Below are 21,061 nucleotides of genomic sequence, written 5' to 3'. Positions count from 1 at the left end.
AGATACTTACATTACTACTATATTCAGCCTAATAATATCCTAATGTTGATATTTTTAATATGATCTGAAAATCCTGTAACAGAATTAACTAGCATTTTAAACTATAATAGTCTGTAGCTATTTATGGACTGACAATATTGTTACATTGTTTCTGAGTTGTTTCTAATTCTGCTTTTGATAACCACAGATAGCTATTGGGGGTGTGAGAGATGAGGAAGCCAAAATTGATCTGATGAAGAGATTTCAAAACCATTGCATTGGAGTGGTTTGGAGATGAATAGATTTTTTTAAAAATAAAATAATCACATTTTTTTCCTAGATGCTTATGATTAAAAGTTTGTATGCATTAGCATTTTTGGATATGCTTTTACATGTACTCAGAAAAAATTGTTTTCCTTTTTTTAAACACTTAACTTTGTTTTAAAATTCAAGAGGAGTTATTATTATGCAGAAACCATTTAACTTTTTTATTGCGCCCTTTTACAAAAGAAGGGTAAAACTCTGGTTTGGAACAGAGAATTAAGAACACAAGAAATGAAAACAAATACCACCTTCTTCACAAAAAGAGCTCAGCTTTAACAGAAGAAATACAAGCTGCAGACTTGCACTGGGTGTGAGTGAGAAATCAATTATGCTTGCAGATAGTAGCATAAATATCCATTTTTGCTGCAGTATGACTTCCTAAGCCATGAGTTGAAAGCTATGATCCTTGATAAGGTTACTTAAGATCATCCAGTAAGTTAGTACCTAATTTTTTTTTTAGGTTTTGAAGCCTAGTTAAATAAAACTTTGCAATTCTCTTTAAAAACTGCATATTATTTCCCTATTTGATACTGACTTTGATGTCTTTGGTGTTGCTTTCTTCTTATTTCTCTTAACTGAATATTGTAATAAGAGACAGTGTTACTATATGATGGGAAATGTATTTAGGAAATATATTCTTATTGCTAGTTTTGAGTGGAAAGAACGTGTAGTCCTCATCATGGATTTGCAGTCTTGAAGCTACTATGGGTTACTTCCAAATAATGGGTGAATTGTATCAAAGTAATGACGCTTTTAATAATTTGCAGGCTTAGAGTATAGTTACTGAGTAATTTTGAAATTATTTGGGTTTTTATTTCAGTTAGAGGGAATGGTGTCAAAGCTGCTGGTATAAACTAGGGGTTAGCAGATTGGGTCAGTATCTGTTCTTCAGCCTGTGTATGGTAGCTTGAAAAAGTCTAAGCCTATCTGTTACTTATGTATTTGTAATGCATCTCTATGAGCTATGTGAGACAGAAAACTCTGGAAGGGTGTGTACTCATATCAGAAAATGTAGCTCTTTGTGACTGCCCAGCAGTGTCAGAATGTTGTGTTGAGCAGAACAGTGAAGGGTGATGATTGATCACTGCAGTTCTGATGTGCAGATAATTGGTAGTGAAACCCAATTAGCAGCTGGCCCTGAAGCCAACCTCATAATAACATCTTACTTAAGTACATATCTTTTATTTATTTATTTTAATTTCCATCTCTTCCTTTTGTTCACTCAAAAACTTTCTTCCTCAAGAAGTCATCAACTCTGAGAACAGCCTTGTTTTTACCTGCAGCCAATTGCATAAGGTACTTCTGGATAGCTATCCGTTATTGATATTGCATTTTTTTTTCTGCTGCTTTGTGTAGATGACAGTGCCTCTGCTGCAAGCAGTATGGAGGTCACAGACCGCATTGCCTCTCTGGAGCAGCGTGTCCAGATGCAGGAAGATGACATCCAGCTGCTCAAATCTGCCCTTGCTGATGTGGTCCGACGCTTGAATATTACAGAGGAGCAGCAGGCCATGCAGAACAAGAAAGGACCTACCAAAGGTTTGCATTTCAGACAGATGTAAAATAGTGCAGTTCAATGAGTGTTTCATATGTATTAAAATAGGTTGTTCATTAGATCTTGAAATATTCAAATTCAACAAATCCAACTGTAAATAAAATACATTTGAAATTCAGGCTGTTAAAAAGAACACATAGAAATCCAGATGGTTAAATCTGTGAGCCTTCTACAGTATTACATGAACCAGCAAAGCATTTGCATTTTCTTAATGCTTAATCCATAAACTACATTTAACCATTGCTACCGCTTCCTTATTTCTGATCAAGGTATTTTGTAAACTCTTTAGGGAAGGCGTTGTCTTCTGTGGGTGAAACTCCTAATAGGTTGGGGGGTTTTTATCTTAAAAAATGAATTAAACTTATATAAATTGTGATTAAAATTTAATTTAAAATGTCTCAAGTGTCTGTGGATTGTACAGACATAAGACAGAGCTCTAAGCTAGCACAGAGTTGACATGACTAAGGAGATGGTACAACACAGCTGCTCAGCTACAAAAGAAAGGTACAGCTGTGGATGTTACCTGACCGTGTTCCAGAGCAGCAGAGCCAGAGCCAGTGAGGTACAAGGTGTGACAGATGTCACTGCTTGGCAGAATTCTGTGCTGTGCCCATGTGCCACAGTGTGCTCTCCTGCTCTGCAGGAATGAGTTTTTCTGTGCACAGTTCAGAAAAGCTGGACTTGAACATCCAGCACTTCACAGGAGTAAAGGTTTATTAGAACCCAAGCAATGTGATTTATTGTAGTGTGTGAGGCTGCAGAGGCCTTGGAGGCTGCCTGTGTGCAGCTCAGAGAAACACACAAGGTATTTTAGGGTGGTCTCAGGAGCAAGACTGGTGGCAACCTAGATGTGGAAAGAAAGTACTGACTTCACAGGCTCTCTGTTGTCTAACTTAAGAAGTTGTTTCTTTTGTGTTCCTGATATGTATTAATATTAATTAAAACCTTACTTTGCATGATAATTATGTTATGTATTTATGGATTTATAATATTCTCTGTTTAAAGTTAGGACTTCCTTTAATTTTGGTTGTATATTTGTAACCCTACAACAAATATTTAGTTCTAGTCACTGATTTAACAGACTTGGTAGGAGCTACTTAATTTGCTGAACTGAGATGTCATGTTTATTACAAAGTTTTGTGTCAGGAGATGAGTAAAGCTGAAAGGGACAGAATTACAGAGCCAAATAATGAGTTATTTGTGTCTCATGCTAGCTGTCAGATGGAATAGGCACTAAATATCTGAAATCTTGTCTTCATGTTCTCTTCCCTTTCTGTTGTAATCTCCTTATTTTGTCTTTGTTTTATTGAGAAAAAAATTAAAATATCAGATAAGTTAAATGTTACTAAAGATAGCCTCCACTGTGATAAAATGTTCCATCAAATCTGGTTTAACAAGGGATTAAGAGGCTTCATGTTGCCTGTAAAATAGATATTATCTAATGCATGGAGGAAATAAAGTTTAGTAATTATTACTGAGTTGTAACCAAATCTGTTCTTCATGTCTGCTGGCTTTGCTTAGCAAAATATAAACCAGATTTTCCTGGATTCTATGAGCAGAGTTGAACTCTAAATCAGGAGAAGTTTTCTTGGTCATGGCAGACCATTAGAGCCGTAGTTCAATGTACATTGAAGAAAAGCTGCTGTAAGCCTATCCCCCTGTCTTTTATGGCTGGTTTTGTAGGGGTTTGTTTGCTTGCTTGTTTGTTGGATTTGTGCGTGTGTGGTTTTGAGGTTTTTTTAATGTATGTATTGCATGCCTGGTTCTTAGTGTGTGTATGAAATTACAGTGTTAGAGCTTTTACTGTAATAATGCAAACAGAGGACTACAAATGTCAGTTGCTCTTCCATTGCAAATTACCAGAATGAGTCCTGCCAACAAAACCTACCTAATTTCTGGAGAAGATCAGTACTGTGACTATTTATGTAAAGAATTTTCACTTTGCTGTACATCAGCTGTATCATTTAGTGTATGATCAACCTTATTAAACATGAATTATAAACATGACATAGAATCTGAAGTAATCAGATCACTTGGGGTTTTTTTTCAGCTGTTTTGTCAAATATGACGTATTTCACATAATTATCTATTATTCCTTTGTAGGCACAACTACTTTATAAAAAATTGTGTGCAATTACTTAGCATAAGACTAATTTTAGTTTGGAGTAGCATTATGAAAGCTTCTGATGGATACTCTTAGGAGAGGGGCTTTGTTCAACATGGGAGGAGCTGCTTATACCCCTTGGGCTGCATGGACTGAACTTGTGTTTATTCTCCCTGCATTGTTTAATGACTAATTCCACAATTGAAATTTTAAAAAGTGGAATTTGATCCCACAGAATGACACAGACATTGTGCCCATGCAAACTGGGGCTTGAAGGACAGTGTATGCTGCTGTTATCATTTGATCTATAGATGAGGATCAGGATTAAGTGTGTGTGTGTGTTGGGGGAGGCCTGTGCCTTTTGAAAAACAGGGTCCCCGCAGTACTGTATAAAGTCTGGAACAAGAATCTTCATGGGATAAATGCCTTCATTTTTTTCTGAGTACTTCAGATTTAAAATTAATTCAAAGATTTCAAGTTTCAGACTTTCAAATCTATAATGGAAAAATCTTGAGCTTGTTTTCAGTCTTTGTGTTCTTGAGCTAAGCAGCTTAAAAGCAGCATACATCATGGAAAGGGAGCGGCTTATCTTGTCCATTTGTAGAGCTCCTTCCCTAATGGTTTAGTTGTTGTTTAGTTTTTGTTTAGTTGTTTGGGTTTTTTTTCCCCTTTCCTTATTTATTTCTACTACTTGGTGGAGTTTCAGTATGGCTTCCTGCCTTTGTTTTACTTGTGTTTGTTGTTCTTTCCTTTTGCAATTATTGGTTTGTTTGTAAACTTAACAGCCCTATTAATCCATAGATCAGAGTATGATTAAAAAAGCTGCTGCTGAGGCTGATAAACTTGTCAGTCCTGCTACCACAGGTAAGACCTTGAAGCACCAGAACTTCCAAAATAAACATTACTGACAAAGCAGTAATAGTGTGTTACTGACTTCTAACAGCAATGACATGTTTGGGATTTTGTGACTGTGATGCCAGTTACCACTGGTGTGAACTAGCTGTTGTAAGTAAAACCAAATAGCTCCTGAGTAAACAGTGGATTTATTGAATAATGCACAGTTTTTCTCTATATTGTGCAAGAGTTTTGTGGTGTTGCTTTCTACACTAGCTGACCATTTAAATCTCTATTTCCAGAAGTGTGGGTTGTGGATTGGTGGTGGATCTGAAGCAAAACTTCTGTTAAAGGTTGTAGGCTTTATTCCTGGCTGTTGCTAGTTTCAATTTTGTAAGGTTGGAAGAGTAAATAGACTCCAGCTAGTTCACTCCAGCTACTCTTTTGGAGGCATTCTTTTAAAATAACTACAATTAAGGAAAATATTTTAATAATTTATTTTTTTAACTTCAATTGCTGTTCTAATTTGTCTTCTCAAATTTCTTTAAAGTTTTGTGAGCTACAGAAAGCTTGCAGGAAGACAGGTCCATAACTTCTCAACTGCAGCTACCTGTGATTCTGTACAATTGCAACATAATCACTTTTATACATATGGATTAACTGCAGCAGGGCAGCAATTAGGAAACAAGCAGCAGAGCTTCCAGCACAAAACTGTGAAAATAATTTAATATACAAAAATATTAATAAAGGAGAAGCAAATAGAATTCTATCTGAATTCATTAATAGAAAAATAGAGTTTACTTGGGAAGCCAAGTAAACTTAAGACGTTTTGTGTAAGCTCTAAAGACAGCATTAGTCAGTTAAAACAGATCATGGAAGGCAGAGCTGGAAGACACCCTCAGTGGGGATAGAGAAAATTTTCTTTTTATCTCCTTTGTTGATGTTCTTTCCTGTCATCCTTCACTCTTCTAAGCCAAATAAGCCTCGTTCCTTCAGTATTTCCCTTTCTAAATTTCTCTCCTCTGAACAAATAAATGACAAATACATAACAAGTAAGTGTATTCTAACAAAGTTTCAAGACAAAGTTTGTCTTGCAAGCTGCATTCTCTAGTAGGCCATATGTACTGACAATCTTCTCAAGGCACAGATTTTCGCATCTGTCTTTTTGTTCAGTATGTGAAAACTTAGGGTGAACAAGTCAATAAATGCTTGCTGTCAGTGCTACAATAAGATGTTGTTACAATATGACCTGTAATTTTATACAATTGGTACTGTTTCAGTTTAGCCTTTTATTTCTTTTATCCTTGGCAGTCTTTTTTGAAGAACATTTCATAGGTATCCTCCCTGCCATCCTCTCCAAGTTCAATGAAATTTTATGTTCCTAAAGTGAATTACTACTCCTGCCTTCTCTCAAGTGGTGTTTCTCTGAACCCAGAGGCTTTTAGCATCGTTATAATGGCTTGTAATACAAAGTCCTGTCAAATTTCAAGTGATTCAAGCTTTTTTTTTCTGATGTGGAGAGAGCACTAGTCATGTTTGTGTCTCTGTTTCAAGGCTATGATCCACAGTAGTATTCATGTTGATACTCATTGCTTGCAGTTTTTGCAACTAACTTCTAACTATTTGAATTGGACTTTTCTGTTATTCTAATGTTAATTACAGCTGTGACACCACATCCTTTTTTTGAGCCAACATTTGATCAGAAGGATGTAGGTAGATAATGCCAGCTTATTACCTTCACTCTTCTGCTGATTTCAATAGCTTTTTCTGAATAAAGGGTACAAATCCTTTCTGTCAAACATAAGCCCACATTCCTTGAAAAAAGACCTTCTGGGGGAGAGTAGAAATTTCTTAATAGATAATTTGCTTGTGGAAAACCTCCAAGAAGACTGAGGGATGAAGAGCAGGAATTTCTGGGATGACAACTTGCCTTCATTTCTAGCACTCCTCTGGATGCTATCCAGGTGGGCAAGAGTCTGATGCTCTTTTGACAGAGCAGGATTGGTTTTGAGTACAACTACTTCTGTGCTTACCACTAAGATCCTTAATCTAGGACAGAGTTTTTACTTGATAGGACTATTATTGTTATGAATAATAATAATTTTTTTAATATCATCAATATTAAAACCCTCATCTATGCTCAATTTGGCCATAGTGACACAAAAATGGCACACTACTTGGAAAATTTAAAATATTCTAGTGTTGTTTGCTGAAGAAAAAAACACAGAAAAGTAAATGAAGGCAGTGATTTCATCTTATATTTGTTTTACAGCAAGACCACTGGTACAAACCCTGCCTTTAAGGACTACAGTTAACAATGGAACTGTATTACCAAAGAAACCAAGTGGCTCTTTACCTTCTCCGTCAGGAACCAGAAAGGAGACTGTATCACCAGCAGCAAAAAGGTAGGCATCTCTGAGAAACCTTATAACCATGGAATGGAAAACATGGTCTAGCTCCTGTTTTAACCTTCTAAATATGTAGTTTTTCTTACTTGCAAAGCAGCAATCTAAATATTTAGTTCGGAAAGAAAAGGAGATGGATTTCATTCTAAGAGGCTTTAAATTTATTCATTCTAATTACAGTTAAGGTTATTACCATGAATATTGAAAGAATGTACAATGCTTGGTCTTACTGGTTTGTGTACATTTCTTGCTTTTAAGAATTTAGCATAGAGAGAATAAAGCATTTCTACTGTGCTGTTGCCCAACATGATGTGAAAAGTGGTGCAAGAATTCTTTGAGTAGCTAGTAGAATACATGTAGTCTGCAGAGAAACAGTGTTATCATTGCAAATCAGTATGTTATCTTTGGTGGTTTTCTCTGACTAACAAAATTATCATATAAACTGCATGCACAGGGTTAGCAGCATCTCAGGGAGGAGGAAAATTCTATGCCTAGCACATATTTATGCAAATGAAAACATCCATCTTTAGATATCTTATCATTAGCATGTATTAAGCCCTTTTAAAAATTACTGCTCTGTCCCAATTTGCTTTGTGTGTAGCTGTTTTTAAATATACTAAATGTTTTATACATCTGGGTCATAAGGAATGGAATGGATTGGGCAAAGCAAGTTCAAGATACATGTGGCAGTTTTTGTGGTGCTAATCTGCTGTGTTGTATATGTTTACAAGATAATAGTGTGGGGTTTGGGGGTTAGGTTGAGGGATTTTTTTTGTACATTTCTTTTGTGTGTCTCCTCATCTTTTTCTACTGATGATGCTGTCAGCTCTGAGGGAGAGCAAGTTGTAGGGATGTGAGCATTAACCTGCTAAGATCTGAGGTCTCTCAAAAAGAACTTGACCTCAAAGAGGAGATGGTGGCTAAGGATATGCCAGTTTTTGTTACTGTTTTGAAGAGGACTGGCTTTCAAGAAACTCCAGGTTCTATTATTATAGAGTAGAGAGAAGTTACATTGTACACAATCAAAATTGGAAAATAGCATATTTGTTTATGTTACAAAAATGAACTCCTGTGAGCTCTTATGAGCTGGAGCATGCTGCAGCTGTAGGCTTTGGCAGGCTGGTCTGAATCAGCCCTTAAAAGAAGAGAAGGAAATCAAACACTGTCCAAACTGTTCCATTATTTGATTTGTAGAAGTTTGAAAATGGGTGAAAGAACTTTCCTTTTAGAAAAGATGTATTAGTGCTTAAAAAGGAGTACTATTTAGTACATGCTGAATTTTAAACCATGTTTGTACTTCACAAATTATTTTTTCTTAATAATTATAATAATTTCATTCTTCCTAATTAAGTTTCAACTAGTAGTTATAAAACATACAAGAATTGGAAGACTTCACCTATGTACAGAGGGTATGGTTCCTGAGTCTCTGTGCTCTGTCCCTAGGGTTCAGCATAGGACTTTCTGCCCCAGAGCAGGGTGGATGAAGTGCAGCTCAGGGTCATACTCATGCTCTCTCTATTCTTGGAGGCCTTTGTGTTTCATCTGGTATTGCCTGCAGCCTGTAGGCATTATCCTGGATTAGGATCCCTGTAGATAAGTGGCAGCCTGTATCCCTTCCACCTGACCCACGTGCAGCCTGGATACCCAGAATGCCAGTGGGAAAGTCCTTAGAGAGCATCATTAGGGACTATTTTTAGACTGTCTCGATTCCTGTGTGAGAAATTCTTTCACAGGTCAAGTAGTTAGTGTCCTTTTATTATGCTTTGTCCCTTCACATTACTGAAGACATTAGGCTGAAGATGCTTTAAATATGCAGCATGAAAATGTGTATTCAGTTTTGAAAAAGAAAAAAATATATGGACAGTTTTGCTGAAATAGGTGAGCACTTATTAAGAGTGCTTAGGAGGGTGGATTGTTTCCTGTCCTGAAAAAAGCAGTTGTAAATTCAGGTGCTCTACAATTATTGCTCCCTTCAAATGCTCTAAAATTCTGTATTGATGTCTTTAATGTGAAAATGTTCTTTATTGTTTCCTTTATTGAACCATATTAAAGCATATTTCTGTGCCTTGCCTATAAATGTACTTCAAGAGGAATAAAGTGGAGTGGTAAGAACCTCATTGGTTAATTACTGTACAAAACATTTTTTTGGTAAATTAGTCTGTAATCATTTAATAGAGAACCTTGAAATAACTGGTCAGATTTCAGGATTTTGTAGTAAATGGTGTTCCCCATATTCAGTATTCGAAGATGATACAGTAAGTGCTCCAAATATCTTTCTTGTATACAGTCAAGTAGAATAATTCATTATGTATCCTTAAGTTGAATTCAATCATACTTTGTTTTTATACTGGACCCTTTTACCTTCAGGAAATGCATGTGTTTATGCATAAAACAGTAATGGAAATACATCAGCAAAATCAAATAGCTTCCTTTTTCAAGGGGTAGGACTTGTTTATTTGTGTTGGAAGCTTCTCTCAGTGTTGCGGAGTTTGCAGATGGTGGGAAATTTCAAGATATTTTTTTAGTTCTGATTTCTGCTAAGGCATGCTCTTTTCTTATGAACTGCTTCCAGAACTGTGGCTAATTTGTAGTGTAGGTATTCTCTAGTCCAAAATATGGTCATGTGACATAGCATCTGTAAATGGTATTAAGTCTTTATAAATGTTTTTGAACTTAATTTTTACATGAATGCTTTTAATGGTTTTTCCATACAGCACAGGCGCACAATTGAAAAGGTGGAGTTTGAAAAATGAAAGTTAAAAACAACAGTAGAAAAGGAAAAAAAATTTTTTGCTGGGTCACCTTCTAAACTTTTGATCTGCTGTTGAGGCTGACAAATATCTGCTAGTAAATAAATAGTAAAAAATAGCATCTTCCATATTTTTATTACCTGTGACCATATGTCCAAGAGAAAGTGCAGGTGAATTGAGTCCTTCCCAAATCTTTTACTGCCTTATGAAAAGAGGGCTTACAATCAAATGCTCTCTGATTCCTCTCCTATACTTAGCACTGTTTAGGTTAGGACTGTATGATGTCCAATTGAAATGACATCAGTCTGTCCCTTGAAACAGTTTGTTGTGCATTATTTATGTAAATATATGCAAATAGTCTGCATGGGGACTAAGTGTACATCCATACATTCTCCTGCTTAGAGATAGAAGTATTTACTGGTATGTCTGCAGACACAATCTCATTTCATACAATAGCTGTATTAAATGTGTTGGTTAACTCATTTGAACCCACAGGTTGGTATATGGCTTATCTGCCTTGCTGGATTACCAAGGAGATGTGGTTCAGAGTTCACTGCATTTTCTGATTTCCCATTTAATATTTGAAATGGAAATGACTTCTTCTGTCAGGAATATAAAATTGGAGGTAATAAAAAATGCTTGAGGCTGAAAGGGTGGAACTAGCAGGCTTTTATTTGAATTCTGCCATATATTCTCTCAGTGACCTTATGCAAATCATTTAACCTCTATGCATATTGCTTTTCCTTGTATAAAACATGTATCTCTGGATATCAGGAGGTTCTTATAGGACCTAATGTGATAATTAGATCCAGATCTTGCAAAGCATTAAGTAACCTCAACTGACTCTGACTTCAATTAGAATTGAGGGCATCAAACCCTGCTTCAGCATTCAGATCTTGCAGTCAATACCCAATTGTCCAGGTTAAGGAAGGTCTGAAATAACTTGAATAGAGCAAAAGCACAAATCCAAAACATGGATCAACGGGATTATAAAAGTATATGGTGGTAATACAGTGCAAGACAGCCTGGTGATGATGGTGGTACTGGGACCAAAAATTGTGGTCAAGCACCAAGAGGAGCTGCTGCCCTCAAGCTCTGGGAACCATGTGAACACAGCTCTGGGTGCCAGCCAGCTAGCAGAGAGCTGGAGTGATTCTGAGATGGACTGAACAATCACCTGATACAGATGGACAATCAAGAATTGCCTGGCCTTGAGAAGTGTTTCCGTGTCATCTTAACAAGAAAGCTTTCATCAGAGGATTTGATTTGAATTTTAATATATTTCCTAATTCCGTGATTTAGAAGTGTATGAGCTATTTTGAGTACCAACTTTTTGAATGCTGCCATAGTTTTTTTTCTAAACTTTGTGCTTAGAATAATTATTTGAAATTTTCATTCCAAATAAGATAAGTTTAGTGTATCATGGCCAGAACTTTCCCTTCCCCCTGCACTCTTTCTTTAGCATTTAATGTTAAAGTTTGCTGCTTAACACTAAATCTGTCTTTGGAATATGGCCAGTGCGTAGTAGTGATGTTTTGTGTTCCCTATTAAAATCTAAGGTTTTGTGACTCATTTAGGATAGCTTTGTTTCCAAGAGTTGAGGGGGAAAAGGGGGGGAAAAAAAGTATGGGAGGAGAATGCAGACAGTACCTTTCCCAGTAGGGATGCTGGTGCAGGCTGCAGGCTTGCACATACTTTGCCTTTCAAAAGGAGACAATCAGTCATTCTTTCTCCCCCAGCAGATTGCAGAGTATTACAATGGTGCAAAACTCTGACAATGGAGATCAAAAGGAAGAAGCAGGAACAAAGAAAACATAAAGAGCTTTGTTTGCAGGGAGAATAAAATACTTTAATATGATAAATTCCTGTTCTTCTAAACTCTAAACACATGGCCCCTAGGAAATTGTTCAGTCGCCTGGAATTAATGTTGGGGGGCAACGAGGGTTTGTAACTGGCACACACAAACTCTGAATCAAACCTTCAATTAGATGCTCTGTGTAACACTCATCTCTCAAAGAAAATGGTTTAAAATATTTAGAATATAAATTAAAAAAGAAATCCCTCTCCACTGAACTTCGGGTGGCAAAACTATTATGCCACTTTCACAATATCTCTAACAATTAAAGTTATTAGTGCATTTTGCTCAGAGGCATAATGAAATTAAAGTCATATGTTATTCCTGAGTTCATTCTAGTTGATTTAAATGAGGGTCAGAATGAGTGCTAGGCAAAATATTAATGCCATCAGTTTCTGTCTTAAGAGCATGGTGCACTGGTTTTTAATTTATTTTATTAAAAAGCTTTTATATTTTTCCAAGTAATTTTAGTAATAAGGTATATATCTTTTTAATTTTGGCCAGATTTGTTCACCACAATTCAGTAATGCAACTGCCTGAAACATTCATGCTATGCAATGGTATATGTATGTATATATGAGGATTTATTTTCTTGTCTTTGTTGTTGCTTTTTTAATAGTCTTTGTCTTTTAGCTGCGTCATCTGTCGTGTTTCTTCAGATAGCCTCTTTTATTTTATTTTATTTTATTTTATTTTAGAGTCTCTTTACAAATGGTCAGTCTATCGGGGCACTGCTGAGATTTTGTCATTCAAAGATACATTGGTGTTCTTAAATGTATGGTTTGAAATGATCAAACATCTAACTGAGTCAATAAGCACTTTGTTGTTTATTCTTGCACGTGACTTCATATCTTGAAAGCATGCAATTTTGTCTTTTAATGTAAGTCTTGTAAATGTCTTGTTTCCATGTTTTATTGTTGCATTCACTTTTTATTCTGCTTTGTTTATGCACCTCTCAATCTGGATTAAGCAGGTCTGTGAATCTTCTCAATGCATGCAAACTGAAAAAGCCTGCTCTAAGGTGAGGGATCCTTAATAGCTTTGTAGTGTTGAAGTTCAGTTGTTTTTCCTTTCCATTTCAGTTCAACACATAGAAACTGGCTGTTTTAGTAAAAGCATTAACATGGTAGAACTGTAATTATTATTGCCATTTTTAACATTTCCAGAAGTACATGTCTAAAACTCTCTTATCATTGATAAATGCATCACACAACTTAGATAATAATAATGTCAGTGATGGCATCTGCATTATTTCATACTAACATAATTTTTATTATGGGAGTATTAGACCATATTGCTGTCTCAAACAAGTTAAAAATCGTGCAACTAAATGTTATCTTCTTAAATAATTGCAAATGCTCTCCTTTCATATTACTAATGTCGAAGTCAAATTCTGGGATCCGGTTTTACTCTTACAAACCTGTAAGTTAAATGAGTATTTTCTGTCTTTCTAAATTCCTGCTCAGGTGACAGTGTATCTCTACTATAGCTGTAGATATAATCACTGGAGTTTAACAGTCTACCTAACAAAATGTATATAATGCCAAAACTGAGTTAATATAGTGGAGTTATAATCCTTGTTTCCAACCACCAACTAATAGTTCTCACTGAGTTTTTGTTGTTGTTGAAAGTTTAAAATAAAATTTGTCAGAAGATAGCATTACTAATTAGCTTAAGCAGTGATGGACATAAATCATTACAGTTTAAAAGAATTTTACACCTGTGATTAAAGTAGTTTTTATACTGATATAAGACTTCATTATTCAGAAAGAAGATTGAATTAAACTTCTAAATTTTAGTCACACCCTTTCATTTCTTATCCTCTATTTCATCTTTTGAATGTTGACAGCTATAAAAATAAAACCCCAAGAAACATTAAAATTAGTTCCAAATTGTTTCTGTAACTTAATTTTTTGTAAAGATTCGTATACTCTGATAATGTCCTTAATTTAATCTTGGTGTAGGCTGATGTTGACGCCTCTTATCCTTAAAGAAGAAAATATGCGTCAACATAAGCCTACACTTAAATTTTCCTAACCTGGAAAGAATGTCAAAATAAAGATTTGATCCTGACAAATCACACAGGATGTTTCTGTAATTAATGTATATACTAGTGCAAGGCACATGCTAATGAAGCTATTTAATTTGGAATAAACATTTTCAGTATCAAAGTTTTATTTTTTAACTGGAGTAATATTAAATTGGATGATGTTATGAGACATAGGGAGAACAGTTAAATATTAACAGTAAATTATTTCATTTACTAGAGAAGGTTTTTCATGCAATTGACATTGAGATGACTTGGATAATGTTAGTCTAGTGTAGGAAGTACACTTCTGAAATTAAGACAGAACTAAATTCTTGTTGCTGCCTTTTCTCTTCTGCTATAAATGTATTTTGTTCTGTCTTTGTGTAATTTTGCATTCTGCTTGCTCTCTTACATTGCTTTCTCCACAGAAACACTATTTTTTTAATTTCAGCTTAATCATTTGAAGCTTGTTTTTATTACAAGAATGCAGCACTGAACATCTGTCCTACCATCGCATGTACCAGAAGGTTTTTTTGTCAAGCTGCCCGAGATGCACCTTAACATGCAGATCCACCCCTGGATGGGCACTGCCTTCTTTTCAGAAGGGCAATTTCTTTCCAGAAAGACTCTGGTTCAGGTGTTCCCATTGTTTCTGTAGCTGAGTCTGAGTTTAGGTGTTGAAACATTCCCCTCCTTGCTGGTAAAAAGGTGTGGGGGAACAGAAATAAGTTTGGGTTTTTTTAAAGCAGGTGGTGTACAGTTGCTAAGCTAAGCATTTTTTGACCAGACAGAAAAATCTATCTTGGTTCCTCTAGTTATGGAGAACAACTTACACCATACATGAAGTGGGACAGGGCCAGAGGAGCTGACCGAGATGACAGGGTAGGGATAGCTCTTAGGGACTCCTGGGGAGGTTTGGCATAGTCCTCAAGAATGAGATGAGTATTCTGGTACGCAGAGCATCTCTGGGGGTCTATGGAGGCTAAGGGGAGGAGGTGGCTGGGGATGATAAAAGGTGTGACTAGGAAGAGACTGGCCTTAAAGGAGCAAGTACTGAAATTTTCACAGTGGGATGGAAGTTGTGGTTGGGATTTGGGTGGAGAGATGCGAGCTGGAAAGCAATCATTGGTGTCCCTAGTTTCTGGGGTGACAGAGCTGTTGAAAGTGGTTATTTAGTATGGGGATTTTATAACTTAAAGAGGATATTTTCATAGTGCTTTCTGCAGGGGAGAAAACAGTACAGGAAGTAGTGGACTGAAATGGGGGGAAATGAGACCCTTATACTGAGTCCTATTGTTCAACTGCTGCCATGGGGGTGATTCCTGTCTCAGTCTGGGTGCTGCTGCCTAAGCCTCTGTGCTGCCAAGGGCCTGCAGCAACGTGTAAAGCACTACCTGCTTTGGGACCTCACCCTTAGCTGCTCCCTCTCTTGCTAGGAAGCACTGCTTTAGGGAGAAGTGCTTTGGTCAATAATTTGTCTCTATAAGGTGTAAGTTCTGAATCAGCTTCTCATAATTTACTAAGTAGCACTATTTGTGTTTTGGCTCCCATTTTTCCATCATGGAGAGCTGGATGTCTAAGAGGTGCCATAAAGCCATACAGTAGCTCCTTTGATAGCTATCTTGGCAGGAAGGATGGTTGAAGAGTGAGAGGGTAGGGTGAGCTTTAAGCCTTTGAGAAGCCTCCTGTCAGGACATGCAGGGATTCTAATCTACTTGTACATGTAACTAGGAAGCATACATTTTTGTGAAGAATAAAAAGTTGCAGGCTAGCTCGCCATTAATTGCACTTTGGAGTATGTTAAAACTAGCTTTGAACCACAGAGTAATTGATATTGGATGAGGACCCAAAGTTAGCTTGCTTGTGTTCAAATTTTAACGTACTTTTGGCATTCTCTGTCGTCTGTCTGGAAATGTCAGACAATATGCTTTTTCTTTGAAGCTTTCACTTCTTCATAAGAGAATCCAAAAGTTCAGAAGTATGGAGTGGTAGTCAGAGATTTGAAATGTGACCCAGAAAAGTGATTGCAACTACTCTATGAAATTGGTTTAGCCCATCTTCTGTTTTATGATTAAGGAAAAAGCAGTATCTTTGTCTCTGTTGCACCAGACACTCAGCAAAGCTCTTACATAGGCTCTTTAACAAATCAAGTTAAGATTTTAAAAAAAATCGTAGTTACTTTTTTAGGGTCAGTGTTCTACTTGATACATTTCTCATAAGTATTTATTGTAGAATATATATTTTTACAAGTGCCACTGTGAAACTTGCTCCTTGTTTTATTAGCACCATTAAGAGAACCAGTTCAGCTGAGCGTGTGTCCCCAGGAGGTCGGAGGGAAAGCTATGGAGATTCCAAAGGGAGTCGCAACCGCACTGGTTCCACCAGCAGTTCATCTAGTGGTAAAAAGAACAGTGAAAGGTAATGTCAACTAAGTATCTATCCCCTTTCTCTGCCTCCTGCTCTAATTATGAAATTAGTTTCTTTAGTGAACTTAGTTTTTCTTGTTTAAAATATTGGAAGCTTTTTTTTTCACAAAGCTCCAATTCTTGGACCAAAGTATATATTAAAACATTTGAAATAAAACAGGTTTTCATATTTAGATTAAATTTATTTGCCTTATTTCCAAACTATAAACAATGTGAGAACTTAGAGTTTCCCAGGAAAGTTCATAATTATTAAACACGCCTTTTCTAATATCTTAGTGGTTTCCCTTGGTTTTTATATTCCTGACAAGTACTTCTTTGAGTTTCTGGTTGTGGTGCATTGACCCCCAGCTGGCATCTGAGTATCACACAGCCATTCACTTCCTGTCCTCCAGTGGGATGAGGAGAAGAAAATAGGAACAGCAAAAGTGAGAAAACTTATAAATCAAGATAAAGGTAGTTTAAGAAGTGAAGGAAAGTGGAAGAAAAAACAAAACAATTGCTGAGAAGCATTCGGTCACCACATCCCACATGTAGATTGATGTCCATCCAGTCTCTGAACTATGAATGCCTTGATCTGACAGCCAGATTAAATATAAACGGAGAGGTTTACATGCAAGTGCTGTTCAATGGAGCAGAATGAAGCGATGCCTATCTCTGTGTATCTTTGATCATGCTTCTCTGCATTGCTGACAGCACTGAGAAAAGAGGGTATCTTGTCCAAGGGTTTCAGACTTAGGATAGCCTTGAACAAATAGCTGTTTCATTGAGGTTCATCACTATTGTCAGTATAGGTCAAGCAGTTCTTTCCTGTATTTCCTAGTCAGAATTTAGTTTTGGCTATTTCATTTGACCTGTTCTATTGCAGTTTCCTTTGCTAGAAATGGTGTTGATAGTACTTTTTCACTGTCTCACTGATTATGTGAGCAAAAAAACACATTGTTAATGAAGCTCAACTAATAACTTAATTTACCTGCTCTATTTGGGCATCAATACCATTACACAAATCATTGTCAATGGTGTGGCACAAAATGTTCCTTCCTTTTTATCCCTTTAACACATTTGCTTGAGTAAGGAGTGACTGAGCTGGTTGTGCACTATTTTACACCCCAAATATGGGTGATTACATTATTAATGGCTTGGTTTCAGGCCTCTGTTTTCAGCTATGAAGCAAGACAGCAAGTGTACAAACTATGGAACTTATTCTAAGTTATGGATTGGGATAAAAGGACAGATTAGTAAGGGTGGCACTTTGTAGCTGTTTGCTACAAGCTGCCTGAACAGGAGGAAGTGCAAGGGGTCTTTTACAGGCAGCTTGAAGCAGCCTCAAAGTCACAGGCCCTGGTTCTTGTGGGAGACTTTAACTACCCAGACATCTGCTGGAGAAGCAACCCAGCAAAGCACAAACAGTCCAGGAGGTTCCTGGAAAGCATTGATGACAAATTCCTGTCAGAAGTGGTGGAAGATCCCACAAGGAATAGTGTGCTGCTTGACCTTGTGATAACAAGCAGGGAAGGCCCTGTTGGAGATGTGAAAGTTGGAAGCAGCTTTGGCTGTCATGACCATGTGCTGGAGTTCCGTACCAGGAGGGCACGAAGAAGGGTAGCAAGTAAGGTTTTGACCATGGACTTTAAAAGAGTTAACTTTAGCCTGCTCAGGAATCTTGGAAGAATGCCATGGGAAGTGGACCTGCAGGGAAGACGGATCCAAGAGAGTTGGTTGATATTCAAAGATCACTTCATCCAGGCTCACGAACCATGCATCCAGATGAGCAAGAAATCAGAAAAAGTGGGCAAGAGACCTGCATGTATGGATAAAGGAGATGGTGTTCTGGTGGACAACAAGCTGTTGATGGGTCGTGTCCCTGTGTGCCCTTGTGGCCAGGAAGACCAGTGGAATCCTAAGATGCAATAGGAAGAGCATTGCCAGCAGGTTGAGGGAGGTGATACTATACAAAATCATAGAATTGTCAAGGTTGGAAGAGGCCTTTTAGATCATCAAGTCCAGCCATCCCATTCATCCCTTCTACTCAGCCCTGGTGAGGCACATCTGGAGTTCTGTGTCCAGTTCTGGGTCCTCAGTACAAGAGGGACATGGAGCTCATGGAGTGCATCCAGCAGAGGGCTACAAAGTTGATCAAGGAGCTGGAGCGCGTCTCTTACAAGGAAAGGCTGAGGTAGCTGGGCCTGTTCAGCCTCAAGGACAACTGAGAGGGGACCTCATTGATGTCTACAAGTATCTGAGCAGAGGGTGTCAAGAAGATGAAGCCAGGCTCCTCTTGATAGTGCCAAGCAATAAGTAGAGGTAGTGGGCAGAAACTGATGCACAGGAGTAGGAGGAAAAATGTTTTTACCATGTGGGTGACTGAGCACTAGAACAGACTGTCCAGAGAGATTGTGGAGTTTCCCTCAATGGAGATATCTGAGAACTGTCTGGACACAATTCTGTGCCACGTGCTCTGGTACAACCTTGCTTGAGCAAGGAGGTTGGACCAGGTGAACAACTGTGATCCCTTCCAACCTGACCTGTGACTCAGTGAAAGGCTTAGCAAATTAAAGGAATAATGAAAAAAAAATTAAATACTATCAGAGAAAATGGTTTAAAATTGTAACTAAGGAAGATGTAATATTTACAGAAATTAACATCTTGTTTACATTCTGCATCTATGCATGTGAATGAAGTTTTGATAAGCCAACAGAATTCCAAAGGACCGGGCCTTCTGGTACTTACAGAAATTTGACTTTATCTTAGCATCTGATTTTTTTTTCCCTTAACATTTATATAAGATAATTATAAGCAACAAATAACTCATAGGTGTGGTTTTCATTTTGTTTCTAAGATTTTTGTACATCAACATTTCTAAAAGACAAATATGACTAAAAAAACTGTAGCAATACATAATATCAATAAATAAGTGTTACTTTTGAGAGGAAAAGCAATCTATTATTAGTTTACTTTGGAACATGTGCAGATTTGAACAAAATCTTTTCTCAGACCCTTGTAGAGAATGTATATCTGCACACATCTGAATCAGCAAACCAAGCATCAACAATATTAGGGACAAGTGAGCCTGAAAGGTTTGAAAGGCAAAACCAAGCAAAATCCATAATGGCCAGTGAAGGGACAGCTAAAAAAACTTGCTCACTCTAATTTAAGCTGCAAATTCTGTAAAGTGTTGCAATGGTGTGTAACTCCGTGCAGCTACTTTGCCTTGGTGAAGTTATTAGCATGGAGCTGCTGTTTTCTGTATTGATTGATCTCTTGAAATGGTTGGATTTTCCAAGGCTTTGCTTTTTATTTTGCATCTATGTATTACTTCCTACTCTATCACACATATCAAATTATATAAATAGCCATTATGTGGTGATCTCATTGATTAAAATAACTTTATCTTCTAGAAACAAAACAAACATCTTATGCTTAGGTTTTGTTAAAAAAACAAGCTTCTATAATTAGGTGGGTAGACTTGTTTCTGAAATATGATCAGCAATTATTTCACCTGCCAGTGGTGAATCTCATTGCTTTTCCAATTTGCTGTAGTAATTTATTGTAATTTTTGTAAAAGTTTTAACAAGCATGATCCTACATTGCCCTTGCTCTGTGTATTTTATATAAAAAATTGCATTAGATCAAGTGCCCAAAAAATGAATTCAGTGTGTGCTGTGCAGTGGAAGATCTACAGGTCAAAATCTAAAACAACACAGTGCTTTACAAAGTCAGTTTTATGGATATATCTCTGATCCTGCTACCTGTTTAGTGTGACAATTATCTGAAATTAGTTATATGTCAAAGCTACTAAGCACATGAAGTGAGACTATTAGTTTATTCACTTAAATTAAGGAAAGCTATGGCTTCTATAAGCTATATAGATATACTGTACATGTGAAAATTGATTCTAAAATAGCTGAGAAATAAAAACAATGCAATAAAATAATGGTTATCTGCAAAATATTTTGGTTTTCCTCTAAGGTCAACCACTGTACTTGAGATGCATTTTTAATTTTTATACCCTATTTCAGCAGAAACTCAATGGTTATGTCATTTTGCAATTGTTAGGTCATGAAGGTTGAAATCACTCACTCTAGGATTTGGGAAGAAGATCCAGCACACAAGGCTGGTTGCAATGCAATGGTTAAGTAAAGTGCAATATTCCAAGGAGCTAATAAAGAGCATGTGTTAGATTGCCTCAGCTGGTGCTCATGATGTTGGTACCACTGTGAAAACAGTCATTGTATGGTTAGAGATTTTTCCCCTCATTTCTGTCCTGTGCAGCCTGTTCAGCACCCCAGCTTTCACCTCCTTGAAGAATGAGTGTCTTTATCCTGTGGAAGAGGCTGGCTAAAGATTTGCCTCATGCTTCCTCTCAAAACTGAGCAACCATGCAAAATACAAAGCCTGAGTTATGGGAAGGAAATTGATGATTCTGAATGCTGGGAATAAGACTGTCCCCCAAAAGCTGACTGTATGTGTGAAAGAGTGAGGAAGGGTGTGTTAACCTAACCATCTACTCACAGTCTGTTTGTATCCTTGACCCCTTTGCATCCCTTCCAGCGTGAGATATTCCATGACTCTGTTTTTGAAAGGGTTGTAGGCTGTTATGCAAAGCTAGAATGCTATAGAAAGCTCTTTCAAGAAGCTTTAAGCTTAAGGAGATGACCATAATCTCCCATGCTGCTGTGAAGTGTCCCTATTCCTGTAGCTATCAGCCAGGAGTAAGCCTTCCTGAGGGTTAGTTAAGTAGGATGTGACTCAAGTTCAGGGAAAAGGGTAGTCAGAGCTCTGAGCTGTGTGCGGTTAGGGTTT

At 37.1% G+C, this 21,061-nt stretch overlaps 1 protein-coding gene across 14 annotated transcripts in view; it reads left to right on the top strand.

Annotated features, from left to right (window-relative positions):
* EML1 (EMAP like 1) overlaps positions 1 to 21,061 on the top strand; it is a 121,401-nt gene that overhangs the window by 67,837 nt on the left and 32,503 nt on the right. For 5 of the 14 annotated variants that reach the window (XM_064423399.1, XM_064423398.1, XM_064423396.1 and 2 more), the window contains exons 2-5: positions 1,660 to 1,842; positions 7,069 to 7,201; positions 12,777 to 12,827; positions 16,119 to 16,253. In XM_064423399.1, coding sequence (XP_064279469.1) covers positions 1,660 to 1,842; positions 7,069 to 7,201; positions 12,777 to 12,827; positions 16,119 to 16,253 — 502 coding nt within the window. The remainder of the gene's footprint in view (positions 1 to 1,659; positions 1,843 to 7,068; positions 7,202 to 12,776; positions 12,828 to 16,118; positions 16,254 to 21,061) is intronic. The other 9 variants (XM_064423402.1, XM_064423401.1, XM_064423409.1 and 6 more) reach the window with 3 other exon arrangements.

The sequence above is a fragment of the Passer domesticus genome, chromosome 6 (genome assembly GCF_036417665.1).
Source record: "Passer domesticus isolate bPasDom1 chromosome 6, bPasDom1.hap1, whole genome shotgun sequence".
NCBI lineage: Eukaryota > Metazoa > Chordata > Aves > Passeriformes > Passeridae > Passer > Passer domesticus.
The sequence above is the reverse complement of the archived record's forward strand: the minus strand, read 5'-3'. Positions and strand labels throughout refer to the sequence as shown.